At 41.6% G+C, this 19,655-nt stretch overlaps 1 protein-coding gene across 1 annotated transcript in view; it reads right to left on the bottom strand.

Annotated features, from left to right (window-relative positions):
- ABCC3 (ATP binding cassette subfamily C member 3) overlaps nt 1–19,655 on the bottom strand; it is a 691,699-nt gene that overhangs the window by 186,117 nt on the left and 485,927 nt on the right. Inside the window, exon 21 of the mRNA XM_069200423.1 lies at nt 9,636–9,786. Within this exon, the coding sequence (XP_069056524.1) occupies nt 9,636–9,786 (151 nt within the window). The remainder of the gene's footprint in view (nt 1–9,635; nt 9,787–19,655) is intronic.

The following is a 19,655-nucleotide window of genomic DNA, read 5'->3' as shown; positions in this document are numbered from 1 at the left end:
TATTTAAGCAGACATTAATTGAAGAAGTATCATTATCAATGTGTTAATTTATAGAGATGAAAAGATTTATTTCTTCAGCTTTCAATCCAATAGACATAACATAATACTGGCCCTTCAAATGCTTGAGCACTGTAGTCCACTTTCAATTTCCATAAACATTAACTCCACAGTCCTCTGCTGTTGAATAGCTGGTCCTTTTTGGACCAAAACAAAAATTGAATTTTCTGCCTTTATGTAGCAGTACTGAATAGGAACATCATGGACTAGCAGCCTGTGACCCTCAAACTATTAAGCTTTATTTTTCAAAACATGATTATAGGATGGATGTGTATGCTTATGTTCTCCAGTCACATTCAGACTAGAACGCAAACCATCAATTACAACAAGACTGCAGAATTCATGAAGAGGAGAAACAGTCAAATTCTGTTCTATCCCAATGGATTTGCCCATATCCCTATAAGCAAGGTCTCAGTACAGCATTATGAGCTTTCTAAAGGTCAATTGTAGGTGACTTCACTGTTCTCCACCGTGCTTGAAACAAGACACACCTTGTCCACTTACAGAGGTTGTACTCAGTCTGCTTAGAAATAACTATCCAGTAATGGCCCGAATACTTAGATGTTCACAGAACGATAACATGATGGGCAGGGCTTTTCCAATGTAAATCTACCCTAGAAGATCAGGATAGGTTGACGGAATTGTTTGTCTGGTTGACAAAGGAGAACCAAAAGGATGTTGAGAAGATGGAGTTATTTAGCCAAAATTGTTAGATGATTCCAATTATTACAGCAGCATATGATATAAGCCAGCACTTCTTAAAATGTTTTCGATTTCTGATGTGTTCCTACAGTGTTGTATAGAATGTGTGAGGTAGTTTGAAACGCTACTTAGGCCCTAATTATAAGTGTTCCAGAAGGTAATGGATATTTATTGCAGCTTTTGAAAACTGATACCAAAATAGTTTCTTACCTGAAGGTGTAGTTTTGCAGCTTGAAGCATTTTATGGATGCACATGCTTTACATTATTCTGCCATCTAGTAATTAGGACCAGAATTCTCCAAAGTAGAAGTAGTTCTTTTTCTTCCCTTTTTTCCTTTTTTTCATGTTTTGCGTCAATGGCCTTCACCATATGGTGTCTGAAACCTCCTCTTGTGGTGCCACATAGCGTCCCCTGAAGCCTTTCTGTTGGTTGCCATCATCAGATTTGTTTTGCTTCATCTTCTTTGCTTGTGAATCAAGAAAAGTTTTCAAGCTGCAAAACTACACCTACGGGTAAGAAACTAGTTTGTTTTGCAGCATGTATCTTTTCTGGATTCACATGCTGTGCATTGATTTTTAGTGATACTTCACTGTTGAGAAGGCTGGGATGAAGGTGAGCTTAAATTTGTGAATAAATGTTCAAGTACTTTTAGTCCAACTTTAAATTCTTTGCTCATCTGAATGTTTATGCAATAATGTTTTGTGAAAGTATGAACAGATGACCATGTTGCTGCCATACAAATATCCTGTAATAGGATGTATGTAAGAAAGGCTATTGTTGCTCCTTTTTTGCATGTTGAATGTGCCCTTGGGTTAAAACTTTATGGTGCTCCTGCACTTGCATGAAACAATTTTAGAGAAATCCAAGTTGCAATAGCTCCTTTGGTGATTGGATTTTCTTTATTAGTTTCTGCAAAGGATAGAAATAATTGTTCTATTTTCATGATTTGTTTTGTTCTTTCTATATAGTACAATTGTCTGTCTAGCATCCAGCATGTGTAATGCTCTCTCAGCGATGTTTTTTGGATCTTGGGGAAAACCTGCCATTTGTTTTGACTGATTAATGTAAAAATTTGCGATTATTTTAAGTAGAAATTGTGGGTCTGTTCTCGCAACCACTATGTCCTTGTGAATATGCAAATAAGGTTCTTGAATTGTAAGAGTTTGTATCTCACTTACACTACACAATGATGTCATTGCTACCAGAAAAGCTGTTTTTAGCGTTAGCATTTGAGAAATACATTGGGAAGAGGGTCAAAGGATTCCCCCATCAGTTGTGTTAAAACCATATAAGTTCCATGCTGGAGTAGGTGCCCTTCTGGGTGGTATTCTTTTTGCTCCTTCTAATAATCTTTTTAATTATACAAGGAGTAAAGAGACTTTTCCCTAAGCGTTCCCTGGTATAGGCCATGGTGGCTGCTAGATGTTACTTTAAGGAGTCATACAATAGCTTGCAATCTACAAGATGAGTGAGATACCTTAGTATTGTAGACTCCTTTGTGTTGTAAGAATATCCCATCTTTTACACCAGTGAATACATCTTTCCCATTTTGCCGGAAAACATTTTCTTGTTATTGGCCTTCTGGCTTCTCTGAGCAAAAACATTGTTTTAACTGGAAGATGCAGGTGGGCAAATTCTAAGTCTTCAAGAGCAATGGCTGCTAGACCTAGGGCCTGATTTAGATCTCGGGGGACTGGTTATTCCATCACAGCGGTGATGGATATCCTATCCGCTGAAATATGAATCCCACTATATTCTATGGTTTTCTGACAGGGGTTGCAAATCCCATTATATCCTTTGGGACTTATATTTTAGCGGTCAGGTTATTTGTCACTATTGTGACGGAGTAACCAGTCAGGCAAAATCTAAATCAGACCCTTAATATCTCTGGTTCTGGATGAAGAACTTGGCGCTTGTTGACAGTAAGTCATGTTGTTTCTGATTGTTTCTTTTGTCAAGTACTATTAGATCTGAGTACCAAGTCTGTCTTGCCAACTGTGGTGCAATAAGAATTAACATCATTTTGTCCTTCTTGCATTTGTTTATTACCCTGTGTATCAGCGATATTGGGGGATAGGTGTAAGCAAATATCCCTGACCAACTTATCGACAGGGCATTTCCTATGATTGGTGATGTGGATGTTTTGCCATGAGGTTTTACCATTTTGCATTTTCTAATGTTGTGAATAGATTTATTTTTAGTGTGCCCCAACATTTCAAAAGCTGTTTGAGTACTTATTGATTGAATTGCTAGTCATGGGTAATTAATGAGAGTCTGCTTAGTTTTTTTACTTAGACATGGTCTTTCCAGGGGAGATGGATTGCTGAGAGGTACATCTGTCTCTGAATTGCTAATTTCCAAATTTGTTTATGTGTGCTTTGATAGCAGAAGTGATTGTGCTCCCCCTTGTTTGTTGATATAAAACGTTGTTGTATTAATATTGGTTTTCCTCAAAGCTCTTTCTGAAAGGCATTTGAGGCTAGGAATGCTGTTTTTAGTTTCAGGACATTGATGTGTTGAACTACTTCCTGTTCTGTCTAGTTACAGAGCTCCCCAACCCATTTATGTGAGGTATGTGTTGTAATGGTCACTATAGGAGTTGGGTATGTAAAAGGTCTTCCCACTGCTAACTGTGTTCTGTTAGACCAAATTCTCTCTTCCTGTATTTTTTGTGTGACAACCCCTAGATCTTCCCAACTCTGTGTTACTTGTGATTATTGGTTTTGTAGCCATTCTTTAATCAGTCTCATAATAAGCTTTGCATATGGGATGAGCGGGATAGATGAGGTTATCTTCCCTAACATTTTCCCCACAGTTCTCACTGTCAGAGTCTGACCCTTTTGGTAAAGGAGAGTTTCTTAAAGTATTGATTTTTTTCTTATTGCGCAGGGATAAGCATTCAGCTCTATTGTGTTTAATGGTCCTCCTAGAAAGATTTGTTCCTGCTCTGGCTTTGTTGATGATTTTTCAGTATTCTTTTGAAAGTCCTAGATTGAACAGTGTTGACATAACTGTTTGAATATCTTTTTTTGCATTTGTTTAAAGAGCTTGTCCTTTTTAGCCAGTCATCGAAGTAAGGGTCTGTGTGACTTTCCTGTCTTCTTAAATGAGCTGCTACAGCAGCTGAGCATGTTGTAAATAAAACCCTTTAAGCTGACTTTATTCCGAAAGCAAGCACTTTGAATTGGTAATGTTTTTTTATGACAACACATATTCAATATTTGTTTATGTTTGTGATTCATAGGGATGTGCAGGTAAGCATATTTGCAGTCTACAGTTGCCAGATAGTCTCCTTTTTAGGGTCGAGCGCAAAGCGCTCTGTCCCTGGTGTAATATCTCTGTGGGCTTTTAACAACACCCATGTCAAGCCCATCAGTTTGGTTGGTTCGTGGGCTTTCCTTTTAAAATTCACTTGATTTCATTAGTGGAAGGCATGCATATGTCATGCCTTTTCCGGTGTTTAGCCCTCCTCAAGCGCACCCGTCAACTACTGAAAACATACGAGGCTCCATGTTATCCATATGGTTTCTGCACAACTTTTTCTCTTTATTTCGTAGGCAGCGTGATCTCGCTGGGCAGTAGTAGAGTGCTTTGCATGACATCGACCCTGTTACATGGATATTTTCACTTTTGCCGGTTATATGGATAATTGCACTTTTGCCGGTTACATGGATAAATGCACTTTTGCCAATATGTTTCACTGCGAGCGAACTTCTGTTTCCTTTCGTGTGTTTGGTTAGCGCTCATGTTAGCCGTCGGCTCGCTTATGTGAAACTGTTTAATTTTCAGTTTATGTGGCAAGAAAAGTCCGGTTAGGAGTTTACAATGCTAATAGCTTTAACTCAAGTAAACGCGAGACCCAATGCATTGCAAATGCTTGTTATATTTATGGGATGACTGCCTTTGGAGTGCATTTAAATATTTGTGTCTTTATAAACTTGATTATGACCTTAAGTCTAGAATTGGGTGCAAGGATCTATCTGGTTTTGGTATTATGAAATAGGTTGAGTAGGTCCCCTGATTTGTTTATTTTTTGGGGCACTATTTCTATTATTTTTTTCTCAAGCAACCTGTCTACTTCCTTGATTAGTCATGATGTCTCTCCTTTTGATAAGAACTTTTTCTTTGGTCCCCTTACTGGTGGTGTCTTTAATAGTTCTATGGAATGCCCATATTTTATGATGCTTATGATCCAATTGCCTGTGGTTATCTTCCTCAACTCCTGAAGGAAGTTGTGTATTCTTCCTCCCACAGGTGTTGAATATGAGAGGTTTTGTTGCCTGGTAGAATCACTTACTGGAGGATGTTGGTCCTCCTGTTTGTGGTTATGCTTGTGCTCTTGCAGGTCCCTGTTTAGACTGTCACCCTTGTGAATGAAATTGCCAGGTTTGAGGTGTTGTTTGTGACTGACTTGCCCCATGAAGTCCTTGATGTGAGGATGTACTGGTAACGCTCCCTCTTCCTATTGGCTTTCTGACAGAGTTCCACTTCTTCTTAGGTTCCCTCTAAATTGTATGGCACCCACAAAGAATGCAGTTTGTTGTCATTTTTTTGTTGCTGTAAGGTGTTGTCTACACCAGCCCTGAAAAGATGCTCTCCATCAAATAGGTATTTGATGATATATGCCTGTACTTCATGTTTAAACCCCACTTCCCTTAGCCAAGCATGTCGTCATGAAATTGTTCCGGCCATCTTCTGATGGCTAGCTGTGTCTGCCACATCCAGAGATGATTTGAAACAAGTATTGGGAATGATTTTACCTTCTTCAGCCGATGTCGCAGCCTTTTACTGTATTGCTCTGGTAGATGTCTCATGAGCTTCACTGTTGATAGCCGTACTGGTTTAACAAATCATCGGAGTTTGCAATTCTCTATCTCTGAATTATCTTCCCACTAGATCAATTTGTTTGCTTTCTGTATCTAGGGGCGGACCAGGAGTTGTATGAATATTGTGCATTTTTCATGCAGTGGCTGCATGATAGAATGAGTTTGAACTGTTCCCTTGATGTTTAGAGGGTCTTTTGAGGTGTGTCTATATTTGTTCAGCTCTGGGTTTTACAGCTTTGCAATTAGCTGGTTCTTTGAATGCCTCTTTGCCTTGATCTAAAATGCTGGGAAGCATGGTCAGAAACTGTTTTTTGGTTTACAATGGCATTAATGTCCCAAGTAAGAAGCAGGACTGGGCCTTGTCTTCCTCTAATTGATCCCCACATTTTCCGGCCACTTTATTAATAAGCTGATTGTATATAGCAATGTCATCAGGGGTGAAGCTCTTGATTGGAAGGTGTCAATTCCCATCAGGGGAATCGATCTGAATGTCCTTCCATTGACTATTAGTGCATTATGATCCTTACTGTAGCATTTACACTGTTACCTGCTCTGGATCTTCTTCTTCATAGAAGAACTCCTGCTCTAGTTCTTCTTCGTGTGGCTCTGGTGTTGTAGGTGTTTCTAGCTCTTCAGTTTCCCCCATGCCACTATCTGCATGTCTTGGTGGCTTGTGTGGAATTTCAGATTCCCATTGGGATTTGTTGAAATCCTTTTTTTTCTGTACAATTGCCGCAATTTCAGATTCCAGCCACCACTTCTTCCATTCTATTTCTCTAGCTCTTTCCTCAAACTCGAGAAATGAGGATGAGGAGGGCACATGTAAATTTACAACACTACATGCCACAAACAGATGTCTACTGGGTAAGTAACATTTTTCGTTCAATGGCATGTGTGGCTATAGATACACATTCTCTGCATAGACTGTAAAGCAGTCCCTCCAAAAAGCGGTGACTAGCCTGTGGGAGTTGTAGTTGTCTGGTAACATAGTCTTAAGACAGCCTGCCCTACATTTGCTTGCTGTTGTGCTTGTACATCTACCCAAGAATGCTTTGTGAATGTGTGCGGTATAGACCACATAGATGCATTACAGATGTCAGCTAAAGGAATAGTTCCCAAAAAATGCTATAGTAGCACCTTTTTCGCTAGTGAAATGTGCCCCAGGAGTTTGCGGCAATTGTCTTTCTGCCTTAGCATAACATGTTTGTATGCATTTATTAATCCATCTAGCTATGCTTTTTTTTTTTAAATTGCATTATCTTTAAACAGCAAAGCAAAAGCTTCAAAACGTTGTTTGGTTTTCCTAAACTCTTTTGTCCTGTCAATATGAGTGCTCTTTCAACATCTAAAGTGTGGAGTGCTCTCTCTCAGCTACTGAATTAGGCGGTAGATTTGGTCGATGGGCATTTTTCTGTGCCGAACTTGCTTCTAAAGAGTCTTGGCTCGAAGCAGGTGCAGTTGGTGCTGATTGCTTACCAATAGTAGGTCAGACTGAAGTGGACACATCAGTAGTCTTCATAATTTTCGGTGTCGAGCCGATAGACGGGGCAGCCGAACCGTCCTTCCGAGACTGACCATGGCATGACTGCAGTGGTGATCCAGTGACCTCAGTAGGGACGTTTTTCAGAGTTTTTGTGTGTGGAGGTGGGGCCACAGTACTCACCGTTTGTGCCAACATCAGTTCTTGGCTCCCAATGTCAGATTGGATGTCGGAAACTGAATCTTAGATGGAGACGGCTTCTTCCTGTTCTGGCTCCTCCTGTGCATGTTCTTCCCCGAAAATATCCAGGGTGCCTTCTGGAGATCTGCGCTCCACCTCCAACCTACGAGCTCCTTAGTCTTGAAGAATTTTCTTGGATTGAAACGATCGACAAGCCTTGCAGGTAGTCTCTTGATGATCCGGTGAGATGCAGCCAATGGGGAATGGTGTAAGGGTGATTTGAGTGGCACCGAGGACAGAATTGAAACGGTGTCTGTTTCATCAGGATTACATTCTTTTCATCACCATGTATATATAGTCACGAAGGCTGGCGGAGCCCACCCCAAAGGGCGTGTGGTTGAAATTGGACCCATTGAGATGGAAAGAACGATGTACGAACAGAAACCGTGATCGAAAGTACAATGCAGATGAATATAGAAATCACAGGGAGAAAGTCTCGGGCAGGAGTATGTCGAAGACAGAGCAAAAAAGTACATGTCCGAACCCCACAGTAGAGAGAAAACAATCTAACAAAACACTTGATGCCCTTTCGCAGTATCACACAGAAAGAGGAGTCACTCGATCCCGTGAAACTTTCAACACTCCAGACCCAATACTAGATGGCAGGAGAATGCAGAGCATGCGTATCTACAGTCTCAAATGCCATCAAACACTTATTTCAACTAAGGTTTTTTTGGCGTTTCTCCTTTCTTTTTTTCTCTGGACATCAAAGATTCTTGGCTTCGATCTCTTTTGTCTTCTCCTTGACTCTTATCGTCTTTCAACGTCTTTTCAGTTCGACTGTCTGTGGTATCTCTTGCCTGCTTTTGCCTTGCCCAGTCAACAAATTTTAGAGGCTGAGACCCCTCTTTGAATTTTTGAGCTGGGTATTTTGGACTCCCCCACTGTGTTTTTCAGGGCTACCTTTTGTCTTTGGTGTTCCTTTTCAACACCAACGATAGATAACTCAACGTCCGATCCTTCTCCTTGGCTCCCTTGGTGACATTTTCTTCCTTGTGGATAGTCTTAAGTCGTCTAGAGATGGAGATGTCTTTTGCCTCTGCACCGTGTAGTGAGCCTGCCTTCATTTGTCTCTCGCTCTTAAGGTTTTAGGCTTAAAGTCTGTGCAGGCCCCACAGTTGATGGTGCTGTGATAGAGCGCTAAACACAAGTTGAACTCCAGATGCTTATCCTTTTGGGCAAACTTTTGATGACACTTCGTGCAACAACAAAAAAATATGAAGATGGTGTTCAACAGGAAGGCTTCAGGAGAGGTCGCATGACACACAAGAGGAGGATCCAGGCACCAAAAGGAGGAGGTCTTCAACAGACAAAAACAAAAAGTGGAAAAAGAAGAGGGACTATTACTACTTTGGAGAATTCCAGTCCCGACAACTAGATGGCGGAATAATGCACAGCATGCAAATTCAGAAAAATTAATGCTGTAAAATGTGGGGTTAGGAGTTCATGGGGTGAGCTAATTACTTTCAATACCTTCAATTACGAGTTTTGTCCTTTACCACAACATACATATTTTGGTGTTTACTACACCAAAATATGCATATATAGGTGTGGTATTTATTTCACGCAGTAATTGCCGGGTGTGGTAAACTGCACAAAACTTCTAATTTCGATACCTGCACAGGGTTTGCACAGGGGTCGAAGTTATCTGGCCTACTTTAAATCTGGCCATTACCAATTTGTTTTTGTAGAAGAGGAGTGTAAAAGTGTCAATATACTTTTTTAATCTGACAATTCACCCTCAGCACTGAGGTACCTGAATCACTCGTATTCCAATGCTGCTCTGCTCATCCTGTATTACTGGCACATCAGTGGTACATTAATCATCCTGTGGGATAAATGAGGCTTCGAAGTTGCCTCTCTCTTCCAGCTTAATTGGTGATTCGATGTTGCCTTTTCATCCTGCATCACTGGTGCTTCAAAGTAGTCTGAATCATTCCAAATCATTGATGATGCACACTCTTAATCACATGACTGTGCTTACTCAAAGAAAACTTTCCCCTTATTACAGCTCAGTTGACTCTTGTATTGCAATACACTAAGACTCAATGAAGTTGGGAAAGGATGTTAGACAATGACATAGGCATCCTTAGTGAGACTGAAATGCTAAATGGTACACACTGAAAGATGGCAGAAGGCCCCAGGAAAAGGCAAGTTACTTTATTCAGGTATACATAAGAGGACCCTGCAACACCCAGCTTCAGTACCAGTTGTCACAAGGAGGTTGGGAAAAGCAATATTATGCAGAACATTGTCCGCATGACCTCAGAGAACTTATATTTACACCATTTTCATTATTAACATTGAAGGCAAAGGAAATACATCTTACCCGTCCTGTTTCTGCAGTTTCTGCCTGGATGAGTTTTTCATTTTGCATCTTTTTCACAACTTGAGATTCAGATGGCCTCTTTTCACATACTCTTCTCCTTGTGGACATCACATGGGGGTTCTCCCCATCAGCAGATATAATACTTAACTGCCTACAATAAAGTTGTTGTGTTATATCAATGTGTTGCTTGTAATCAAATAAATATGCATCTGCTTTGAGAACTGTTCTTTTCTTTTGTTTGAAATGCACAATAAGTTATATATTGAAAAACATATATTCAGCATAAAAGAAACACTGTACAGACCACAAAGCAACCACAGATCCTGTGAAGCAACTGCACACTATACTGAGTGAGTGAGCATATAACTGTGCAGAGAAGTAGCTAAGAGGCAAGTAGGACGTGGAGACAATATATTACCACTATCATACACTGCAATCCTATTTAAAGCCTCTAAATTATTAATGTCAACACCAAGTGTGACTAAAAAGCACATTACACTACTGCACCTCCAAAATATTAGCTACCAAAATACTATCAAGGTAAGCAGATGAGGTGATAATAATAGTAAATCTATACTTCCCAGTATATGCTTACTTTTAAGATATGTAATTGTGGAATCTATTTATATGTAGATATTGATCTCAATATTTTTATATATAACCCTAAGGGTGTGGGTGGAATGACCATTTGGTTATCTCCTTCAGATAAGAGGACATTTCTCATACTGAGATGTAGTTTTCCTATGAAATACAAATATTGCAGCATAGACAGCAACAGGAAAAGGAACTTAACCTTCCTCATCAGTCCTCCACTGGTTCACTAATGATCCAGCAAACGTTTTTGATGAACTTGCCCTGTTTACATTGGGGTAAATTTAGATGGACAAAATATGGGTCTAAACAAGCATGTGACAGACTCATTCAGGCACTGGAGACAAGATCACATCTTTGAAATCGTGACCATTAGTAGGAGGTTTCTTTGCAGTTCCAAAGTAGAAATCCTAACTATACAAAATATTTATGCAGGCCATATTTTTCAGTAGAACAATAATTAGACAATAAATTACCAAAGAATTGTTGGAAAATGGGTTATTGGTAAGGGCAGGTAGGTACCTACACCTAGCAACAAGCCACTAACCTCCACTTAGGTCCAGTTAGGTCTCAGTAAATTAACCCCAGCTCAACCCTTGGTAGCTTGGCAACGAGCGTCAAGGCTTAACTTAGGAGACAGTGTGTAAAGCATTCAAATATCACAAAACAGTAATCAAATAAAACACAGGAAACAGTTTAAAAATCCAAAACCAATTTATAAAAATAGTTTATATTTTTATCTTTAAAATGACACAAAAACGAATAAAATCGGATAAGGGGAACCGGAGATTTGAATTTTTAAAGAATTATTATTTTTCTAGCGCTTAGAAACAAAAAGCGCCAATCGGGTCATCTGGTTGCACCTCGACCGGGGCAAAGTCAAAGTTTCAGGCCGACCGCGATGGAGCCCTGCTCGGCTACAGGTCGCGGGAGGCCTCGGTTAAAAAGTTACCTTCTGACTTAGTCTTTATTTTGAAGATTTTCTTCAGCGGGACGAGCCTGCCAGTCCAATCCGACCTCCTGGAGCCCTTCTCCGGATACGCGATGCTGGATTCCTCGGTGGAGATTTTTACCTTCGGACTTAGTCGTTTTTTCGAGGTGAAAATCCTTCGACCGGGGTAAACCTGGATCTTGATCCGACGTCCATGGAGCCCTTCTCGGATACGATGGCTGGGAGGTCCCGGTCAACTTTTTACCTTCGGACTTAGTCTCTTTTTCGGAGATTTTTCTTTACCGGGACGAACCACCAAATCAGGCCGGGTCGCGGTTGAGGCAAGCCGGCTAGAATTTCCGCGGCGGGTCGGTCCCTCTATGGAGCTTTTTTACAAAAATTCTCAAATCTTCTCCAAACTTCTGGGGCTTCACCCAGATGTTCTTTTAAGGTTCTTTTGGGGTCCACAGCTCACCCCAAGGGTCCAGAAGTTCTGAGATGGTCCTTGGGGGGTGCGGACTACAACTCCCAGAATGCACCTGGCGCAAACTCCTTTTTGGCCACTGGACAGTGGTCAGCTGGTCACTTTCTTCAGGAGTTGGTGCAGGGGACTCTGGCTAGCTATTTTTCACCTGTAGCAAACAAGGAGTCCCTCCTTGAACCAGTTGAAGCCAGGCAAAGTCCTTCTTGTGGTGAAGCCCAAGTGTGCAGCTGGTGCACTCCTTCTGAGTGCAGGTTCCAGGTGCAGGCCAGGGGTCCAGCAGGGCAGTCCTTCTTCTCCTTTAGTTCTTTTCTTGTTGAAATCTGGTGGGGATCTGAGGTGTGGGTGCAGGTCTGCCAGTTTTATCCTTGCTCCTGGGTGAAAAGCAGGGGGGTCCTGGTTCCCCAATCAGGTACAGGGTCGTCCCCCTGTGATGACCACTTCCTGGGAAGTGTGGCAAAAATCCAGCCCAGAAGGCAACATTCTCTAAAAATCCAACATGGCTGAATCTGATTTTTGGAGGTTACATCTGGCTGAGCCCACCCACTGGTGTGGCTAAAAATCATAAACACAGCCCTCTCCTGCCCTCTCCTAGTCTAATCAAGGGGGCACCTAGTTGTCTGGGGTTGCAGGATGTGGGGGTGTTGCTGGTTGCTCCAAATGTCCTTCTCTGCCTTTGAAGACCAGTTTGGCAGCCCTCCCACTTCCTGCCTCACCATCTGCTGAGGGGAGATTCTCTCCCACAGGCACATTCCTTTGTGTGAAGCCAGGCCACTTCACACCTCATCAAGGCAGCTTGGCTAAGCTGCTGCAGGCTGGCCAATCAGAGCACAGCAGCAAAAACAATGCAGGGCTGAAATTGGCAACTTTTTAGGTAAAGTCTAAAACTTTTTACCTGAACAAGTTATATTAAATCCAACAACTGGAAGTTCTGGGATTTATTACAACAATTAATTTGATACCAAATTCTTGGTATGCAACATTTAAGGAGACTTTAAAATTTAAAATAAAGTCTCCCCATTCTAGCCTATGAAGGCCATTTACTTCAATGAGGGAAAAACGAATTTGGCTGTTTTTACCTCACCAGGGTTTATAAATCTATTTTTATAAAGTCCCTGCTTATAGTTACATGGCACCCAGCCCTAGGGGCACATAGGGCACACCTTAGGGGTGACTTATATGTAAAAATAAGGTAGTTTAAGACTTTGGAACTACTTTTAATTCCAAAGTCGAATTTGCATATAACTTTAATTTAAAAGCAGCCAGCAAGGCAGGCCTGCCTTTAAAATGACACTGGGCACCTCAGCAGTGCACCTAGGTGTGCACCACCTATGCTGTGGTCCCTAAACCTACATGCCCTACCATATACTAGGGACTTATAGGTAGGTTAACTTAGCCAATTATAATTAGCCTAATTTGCATATCCATTTTGCACAGAGCACAGGCCCTGGGACTGGTTAGCAGTACCCAGGGCACCATCAGAGTCAGGAAAACACCAGCATAAAGTGGAAAATGGGGGCAAAAAATTAGGGGGCCTCTGCAATCAGCCCTGTTTTCTCACAAGAATCAGTTGTAACTAACTCTAGACAGGCGATATTAGAATCATCTGATTTGACAGGTTGTGTAAAGGTTTGGTGAATGGTGTTCAAATTCAGTTAAAGACTACAAATTCAACCTTATTGAACTGATTCTGAAGAAGGTGGGACAGCCTGCCATGAAGGTGTTCAAGAAAATGATTAATGATTCTGTAATAATGGCTAGGATCAGATTAATTTTAAAAAATCCATGATTACAAAAGAATGAAACAATGCAGGCATATGTCTCAAATGCCTTTCCTGACCACAATTCTGGTAAGAGCTGGAATCATTCATGAGAACCAACAATTATTTGGATCATCTAAAAGTTTGCTTCTATCCCAACAACGAATCAAGACAATAACAATGTCCACATATGAATGTAGCTCTGAAAGGTCAATATGGAAGTTGTCCCATGATGAATGATGTTTTACCTCCATTATTGAGCCTGATAAGGAAAATCAGTTCTTATTTCTACTCATACATAGATGACACCCACGTAATATCAAATGTCTTGGGTAAGGTAGAAGGATTATTATCTGACTTCAGAAACGTTCAAGAGATCCATGGCAGAAATTGCAAATTAGATGAAGTTGAATATTCCTTTATTGAACCCTACTAAAACTGAGGTGCGTACTAATCATTAATCAACACAATGGTTCAAAACTGTCCAAGTATTAATTGGATAATAATGCTATAAGTCAAGTACACACTTTGGGACTGATGGTTAACACTGAGTTGTCGATGGGACTGTAACCGGTAACCAAAAGCAGTTGTTTCTAGCTGAGGATTCGGTACAGGCCCATTCCATACATATCGTCCTCTTTTCTGCATCAGGTTAAAGTCAAGAATGTCTTTTTTGGCATCACACAGAGACTAATGGGATAGCATTTATTATGCAACCTAAACAATGGCATCAGGTAACTATAACTAGCACAGAATATTTGGGCATCTGTGCAAAATGTTTGAAAATATTTCTGAACCCTAATGTTAGCTGCAGAGGCCGACAGTGAGAGAGCAAGTGGACCTTAAAGCAATATGTATGGGAAGTTGTACATTCTACTATGTGGGCCAGCAGTAGCTGAGGAAAAAATGACTGCACTACGGTAACATTAATAAACCTGTGATCAGATCATAGGTTCAATAATTAACCATGCTTAGTCAGACAGCTGATAAAGTTCTTACAGGCCAGCACAGAAATGGATTGTCTTGGCTCCTAATAAAGATAATGTGACTTGTAAAAGTATCTCCAACTGAGACACGCTCTAAAAACTAGCTTATTGGTTCAGTAACTGTCACTTATTTTATTTTTCAATAATCCTTAACTGTTTCAACGTTATAACGTCTTTGTTGACCATTTAGTAACATAACAGGAATGGATATAGCCTCAGATTGCAGATGAAGATGTGGAAGAATAAGGCATAAACATATCAAAAGGATAAAAAAATGAAATAACGTGTTTATTGGTACTAAAATGGGATTTCAAAGAAAGGAAGCATGTTTATCACATATGGGGCAAATAGATTTTGATTTGCTGGTAATATTTCTGTTTTTATAGTTTGAGCAGCATCGTGTGAATTACTACTCATTTTATCCATTGAAATTATGTACAAAAGGAGGAGTAATGTATTGGTGGCTCTTATGTTATCAGCAGAATATGCACTGTAGATTGAATCAGATTTGTAAGGCAACAAAATTAAAATGATAAGCCTACAATGAATAGAAAAATCAATATCTCCATCAATATTTTCAAACTCCTCGAAAATCAATTTCTCCATAAATATTTTAAACTTAGGGGCATACTCTAGAAGAAAACTGCAAATGGGCAACATTTGGGTTTCAATAAAATAAAATATGATATATTATTTTAATTTGAAGTTTGATTGAGACAAAATCGTCACTGCTACATGAATCGTTTTCCTTTCCTCAAGCTCATCCTCTAATTACAAAGATTAGCCTGCCAACCAACCACAGTTCATAGGATATTTGTTGTTAATAGGAAATAGATACAAAGGCTCACACTGCCTGATTGTTATGCTTTTTTTGTAAAAAGAGAGATTACTTTAAAGGACACACCCAATCCAGATTTCTGTATATGTAAAGCATGTTGTTGGCATGTCACTGACTTTGGCTAGAAGAGTTTGTATGACATTTAAACGTTAAACCAGACACATATTAGAGAACAAGGTGATCTTTAACCTTATGGATAACTATGCCATGCAGGATATGATGGCCACCTTACTGAAAGAGGTGTACGACGGAACACTGAGGGAAAACACTGAAGGAATTACAGATGTAGCAAAGGCAGACAAAGAGTACACAAGGTTGAGAGATTGAATGTTTAGAGGAAATTATCTAACTGAAAATTATTGTAATAGGTTGATGGTAACAATTTGCTCGAATTGAGTGTGCTGAAATATTTTTATAATTTATGAGCATTGCATTGTAGTTGCAATAAGTGCTATTAGAATTATTTATGTTTTGTACAACATCTCGTTGTTGCTGTTCTTTGTGCTCTTGTTCCTATTTACTTACATTTAATGTCTTTTAGATCAGTGATCAGTGAACAGTTATGTGTTACACCCATGAGGGGCAGTCCTTAACCTCCCTGGTCTTCTTGCCGCTCCCCCCATTGCAGCTGTTCAGCTGCCTTTAGCTCCACCGGTCAGGTGACTGTGCTGCAATCCTGGAGCCCTTGATTCGGTCTTGCTGTGGGGACCTTCTCTGAATCCTCTTTAACTTTATCCTTTCTTTCACTGTTTATTCACACAGTTCTTAGTCTATTGCTAACTTCATATTTTTCACTTTCTCTGTTGGTATTTAGCGATTATCTTTTTCTTTCACTACGACCTTCGTTTTGTTTTTAGCTTTGTTTCTTTCACTTCTCTGTTATTTAGCAATATTCTGCCTTGTCTTCTTGCTTGCTTTTGCCGCTGTTGCCATCACTGATTTTTCCTGCCAGTTTTTCCCCACCCTACGCCTCCCTAATGGCACCCTTACCACCTCCCAGGACTTATAATGGATGCCGCTGCGCGTGCTCTGTGAGCAGCGCTTGATGTCCCTGGTCTTAGTGCTACTCCCCCTGCTGCTGTTTTACAGCTGCCTTTAGCTCTGCCGGTAGCACTCTCCAAACACCCTTGGTTCAGGGACCTTTCCTGGATTCTCTTTAACTTTTATCTATTCTTTCACTGTTTTTTCACACAGTCCTAAGTCTAGTGTTAACTTTCTATTTTTCATTTTTAACTGTTGGTATTTAGCAATTATCTTTTTCTTTCACTGAGGCCTTAGTTTTGTAAAAGTTGCTTCTTTCACTTCTTCACTGTTATTTAGTGATAATATGCCTTGTCTAGTTGCTTTCTTTTGCTGCAATTGTTGCTGCTGATTTTCCTGACAGTTTTTCCCTGCCCCTCTGCCTTTCTGATGTCCGCTCCCAAACCCCAGGACCACTTTTTGAGGCCGCTGTGCGGCCTTTTTGAGCAGCCCTTGACCTCACTGGTCCCCCCCACTGCTACTGTTCAGCTGCCTTTAACTCCATTGTTCCGGTGATTGCACTGCAGTCCTTTAGCCCCTTGTTTCAGCCTCCTGTGGGAGCCTAGCCTGGATACTATTTAACTATTATCTTTTCTTACACTGTTTTTCACACAGTCCTTAGTTTATTGCTAACTTTATATTTTTCACTTTCACTGTTGGTCTTTCACCGAGACCTTAGTTTTGTTGTTAACTTTGTTTATTTCACTTCTTCACTGTTATTTAGCGATAATCCGCCTTGTCTTGTTGCTTGTTTTTGCCACTGCTTCACCATTTTCTCAGACGTTTTTCCCCACGCTTCTGCGTCTCTGATGGCCCCTCCCACCTCCCAGGACTACTTATGGATGCCGCTGCGTGGCCCAGGTGAGCAACCCATGACCTCCCTGGTCTTATTTCTGCTCCCCACTGCCCCTGCTCAGCTCACTTATCTCCACCAGTCGGGTGACTGCATTGCAGTCTCTGAGCCTCCTGGTTTGATCCAGCTACAGGGACCTTTTCTGGATCCTCTTAAAGCATTAGCTTTTCTTTCACTGCACGGCTTTGTCAGACAGTCCTTAGTCTATTGCTAACTTTATATTTTTCACTTTCACTGTTGGTATTTAGCGTTAACCTTTTTTTTCCACTGAGACCTTCGTTATATTCAGTCACGTCTACACTATTGTTATTTAGCAATAATCAGTCTCGCTATTTGTTTTTGCTGCTGTTGCTGCCGACGATTATCCTGCCAGTTTTTTCCTACCCTCCTGCCTCCCACTTCCTAGGACTATTTTATGAAGGCTGCTGTGCGTTGCTTGTGAGCAGCCCTTGACCTTCCTAGTATTGCTGCCATTCCCCTTGCTGCTGCTGCTCAGCTGCCTTTTGTTGTTAACTTTGTTTCTTTCACTTCTGCACTGTTGCCATTAACACTAATCTGCCTTGTCTTGTTGCTTACTTTTGTCACCACTGCCGCCACCGATTTTCCTGACAGTTTTTCCCCACCCTCCTGCCTCCCTGATGGCACCTCCCAGGAGTACTTATGGAGGACCCTGCAGGGCTGCACTGCTGGTGCAGCAAAGGTAAGCCTGTCTGCACCTGTCCGCACCTGGCCCACACCTAGTGCCAGGAACCCTAGCTCACCACCCATCCACCGCTACTCCAGAGCCAAACTCACTGCCCTGGACCCCAGAGCAAGAGCTGCTACATCTCTTTACAATCCATAACAGGGTCTTTCATTCACCACCTCTACTGTTTCTCCTTCACCAACACAGCAGCACACTCCACCGCAGCAACCTCTCTGGCTTTGATCTCCCCCCACAAACTCAACTGCCTCCTGCTCAACGCCTGATCCTTCTGCAAGCATACAACCAAGATATGGAACGTCAATTTACAATCACTCCCAACATTGTCTTCGTTACAGAAACCTGGCTTAATGCACCTGACATTGCCACAGCCACACCCACCAAAGAAGTGGAATCACCATAATGTATTGCTCTACCATGCCAGACGACCACTCAACTGTCATGGAACACCTCCTCTTCCAACTCAGAGTAGACAACAAAAGCACCATCAAAGGCATCCTCACCTACAGACCCCCTAGGCCCCAACCCAATATCTGTGATGCCATCCCTGACCTCATCACCCCCCAAGCCATCAACACTGAACAATACATCTTCCTTGGAGATCTCGATTTCCACCTCAAAGACCACAATGATGAAAACTGCACCAACTTAATAGAAAGCATGAACAACGTCGGCCTAACCAAGATAGTCACCACCAAGCTCACCTGACGAGACCACACCATCATCCACTTCACCTACATGCCAGTCCCCTGCCAAGCAACTACACCTACCAGCACCATCTTCCCCAACTAGAACAAACAATCTGAAAGCCAATGAATCAATGCCCTCAACTCCACCTCTCCACACCCCCCCCGGAGACCTTCCAGGATATTAAAAAAGCTGTCAAAACTGCACATCATGGATCTCAAACAGCGCCAACACAGTTGCTCCCTGTAAAAACTCACAAATCCAACAGACACCCCAAGCAAGCCAGCTAGTACACCCTGGAACTAAGTTCCTCGAAACACAAATACAAACAGGAAAGAAGATGACACACAACTAGGGAACCCATCAATGGATCCGCCTACAAGAACTCTCTCAGCCGGTACCACAGACTCCTGAAAGACAGCAAAAGGAATGCCTAAGCCAGCCGCATCCAAACCAGCTACAACCACTGAAAGAATTTTTCAGCATCATCAAGGAATTCTCCAACCCCTCTGCTTGGGAAAACAGCATCACCCCATCCAGGCACCGCTGTGATGCCCTTGCCAACTACTTGCACAACAAGATATCTATCATCTATAGAAACTCTGCACCCTACTACTTCTGACACTCTCAGACTCCAGGACCTCCAAAGCAACCCCCAACTGCAACAAGATGCCCAGTTGGAATCTACTCACTAGGCAAAACACCTCCAACATCATGTGCTCCGTCCACTCATGATCCCCGATGTACCCTGCCCACACCACATGTTCAACCATGAAATCAAAAAGAAGCAAACTTATCAACCTCTTGAAGACACCCATGTCCTCAGTCACATTCCCAGATGACTGGAAACATACAGAAATCAAACCCCTCCTCAAGAAGCTCTCTGACGACCCTAATGAGCGCAAAAAAAACCTCACTACTTCCTTTTCCTGCCTAAGTCCTCAAGAAATCGATCAACTATGAACTCGTGGAATACCTAGAGACCAACAATGACCTCAACACTACCCAAACAGGCTTCCGCTTCAAACACAGCACCAAAACCACACTTATCGCCTTCACAGACAACATCGGAAACCACCCTGGACGAGGGAGAATATGCTGCCTTCATTCTCCTTGACCTCTCAGCAGCCTTCAACACTATCTCCCACACCACGCTAATCAAGATCCTCC

Source organism: Pleurodeles waltl, chromosome 7 (assembly GCF_031143425.1).
Source record: "Pleurodeles waltl isolate 20211129_DDA chromosome 7, aPleWal1.hap1.20221129, whole genome shotgun sequence".
NCBI lineage: Eukaryota > Metazoa > Chordata > Amphibia > Caudata > Salamandridae > Pleurodeles > Pleurodeles waltl.
This window is presented reverse-complemented; position numbering and strand designations above follow the sequence as displayed.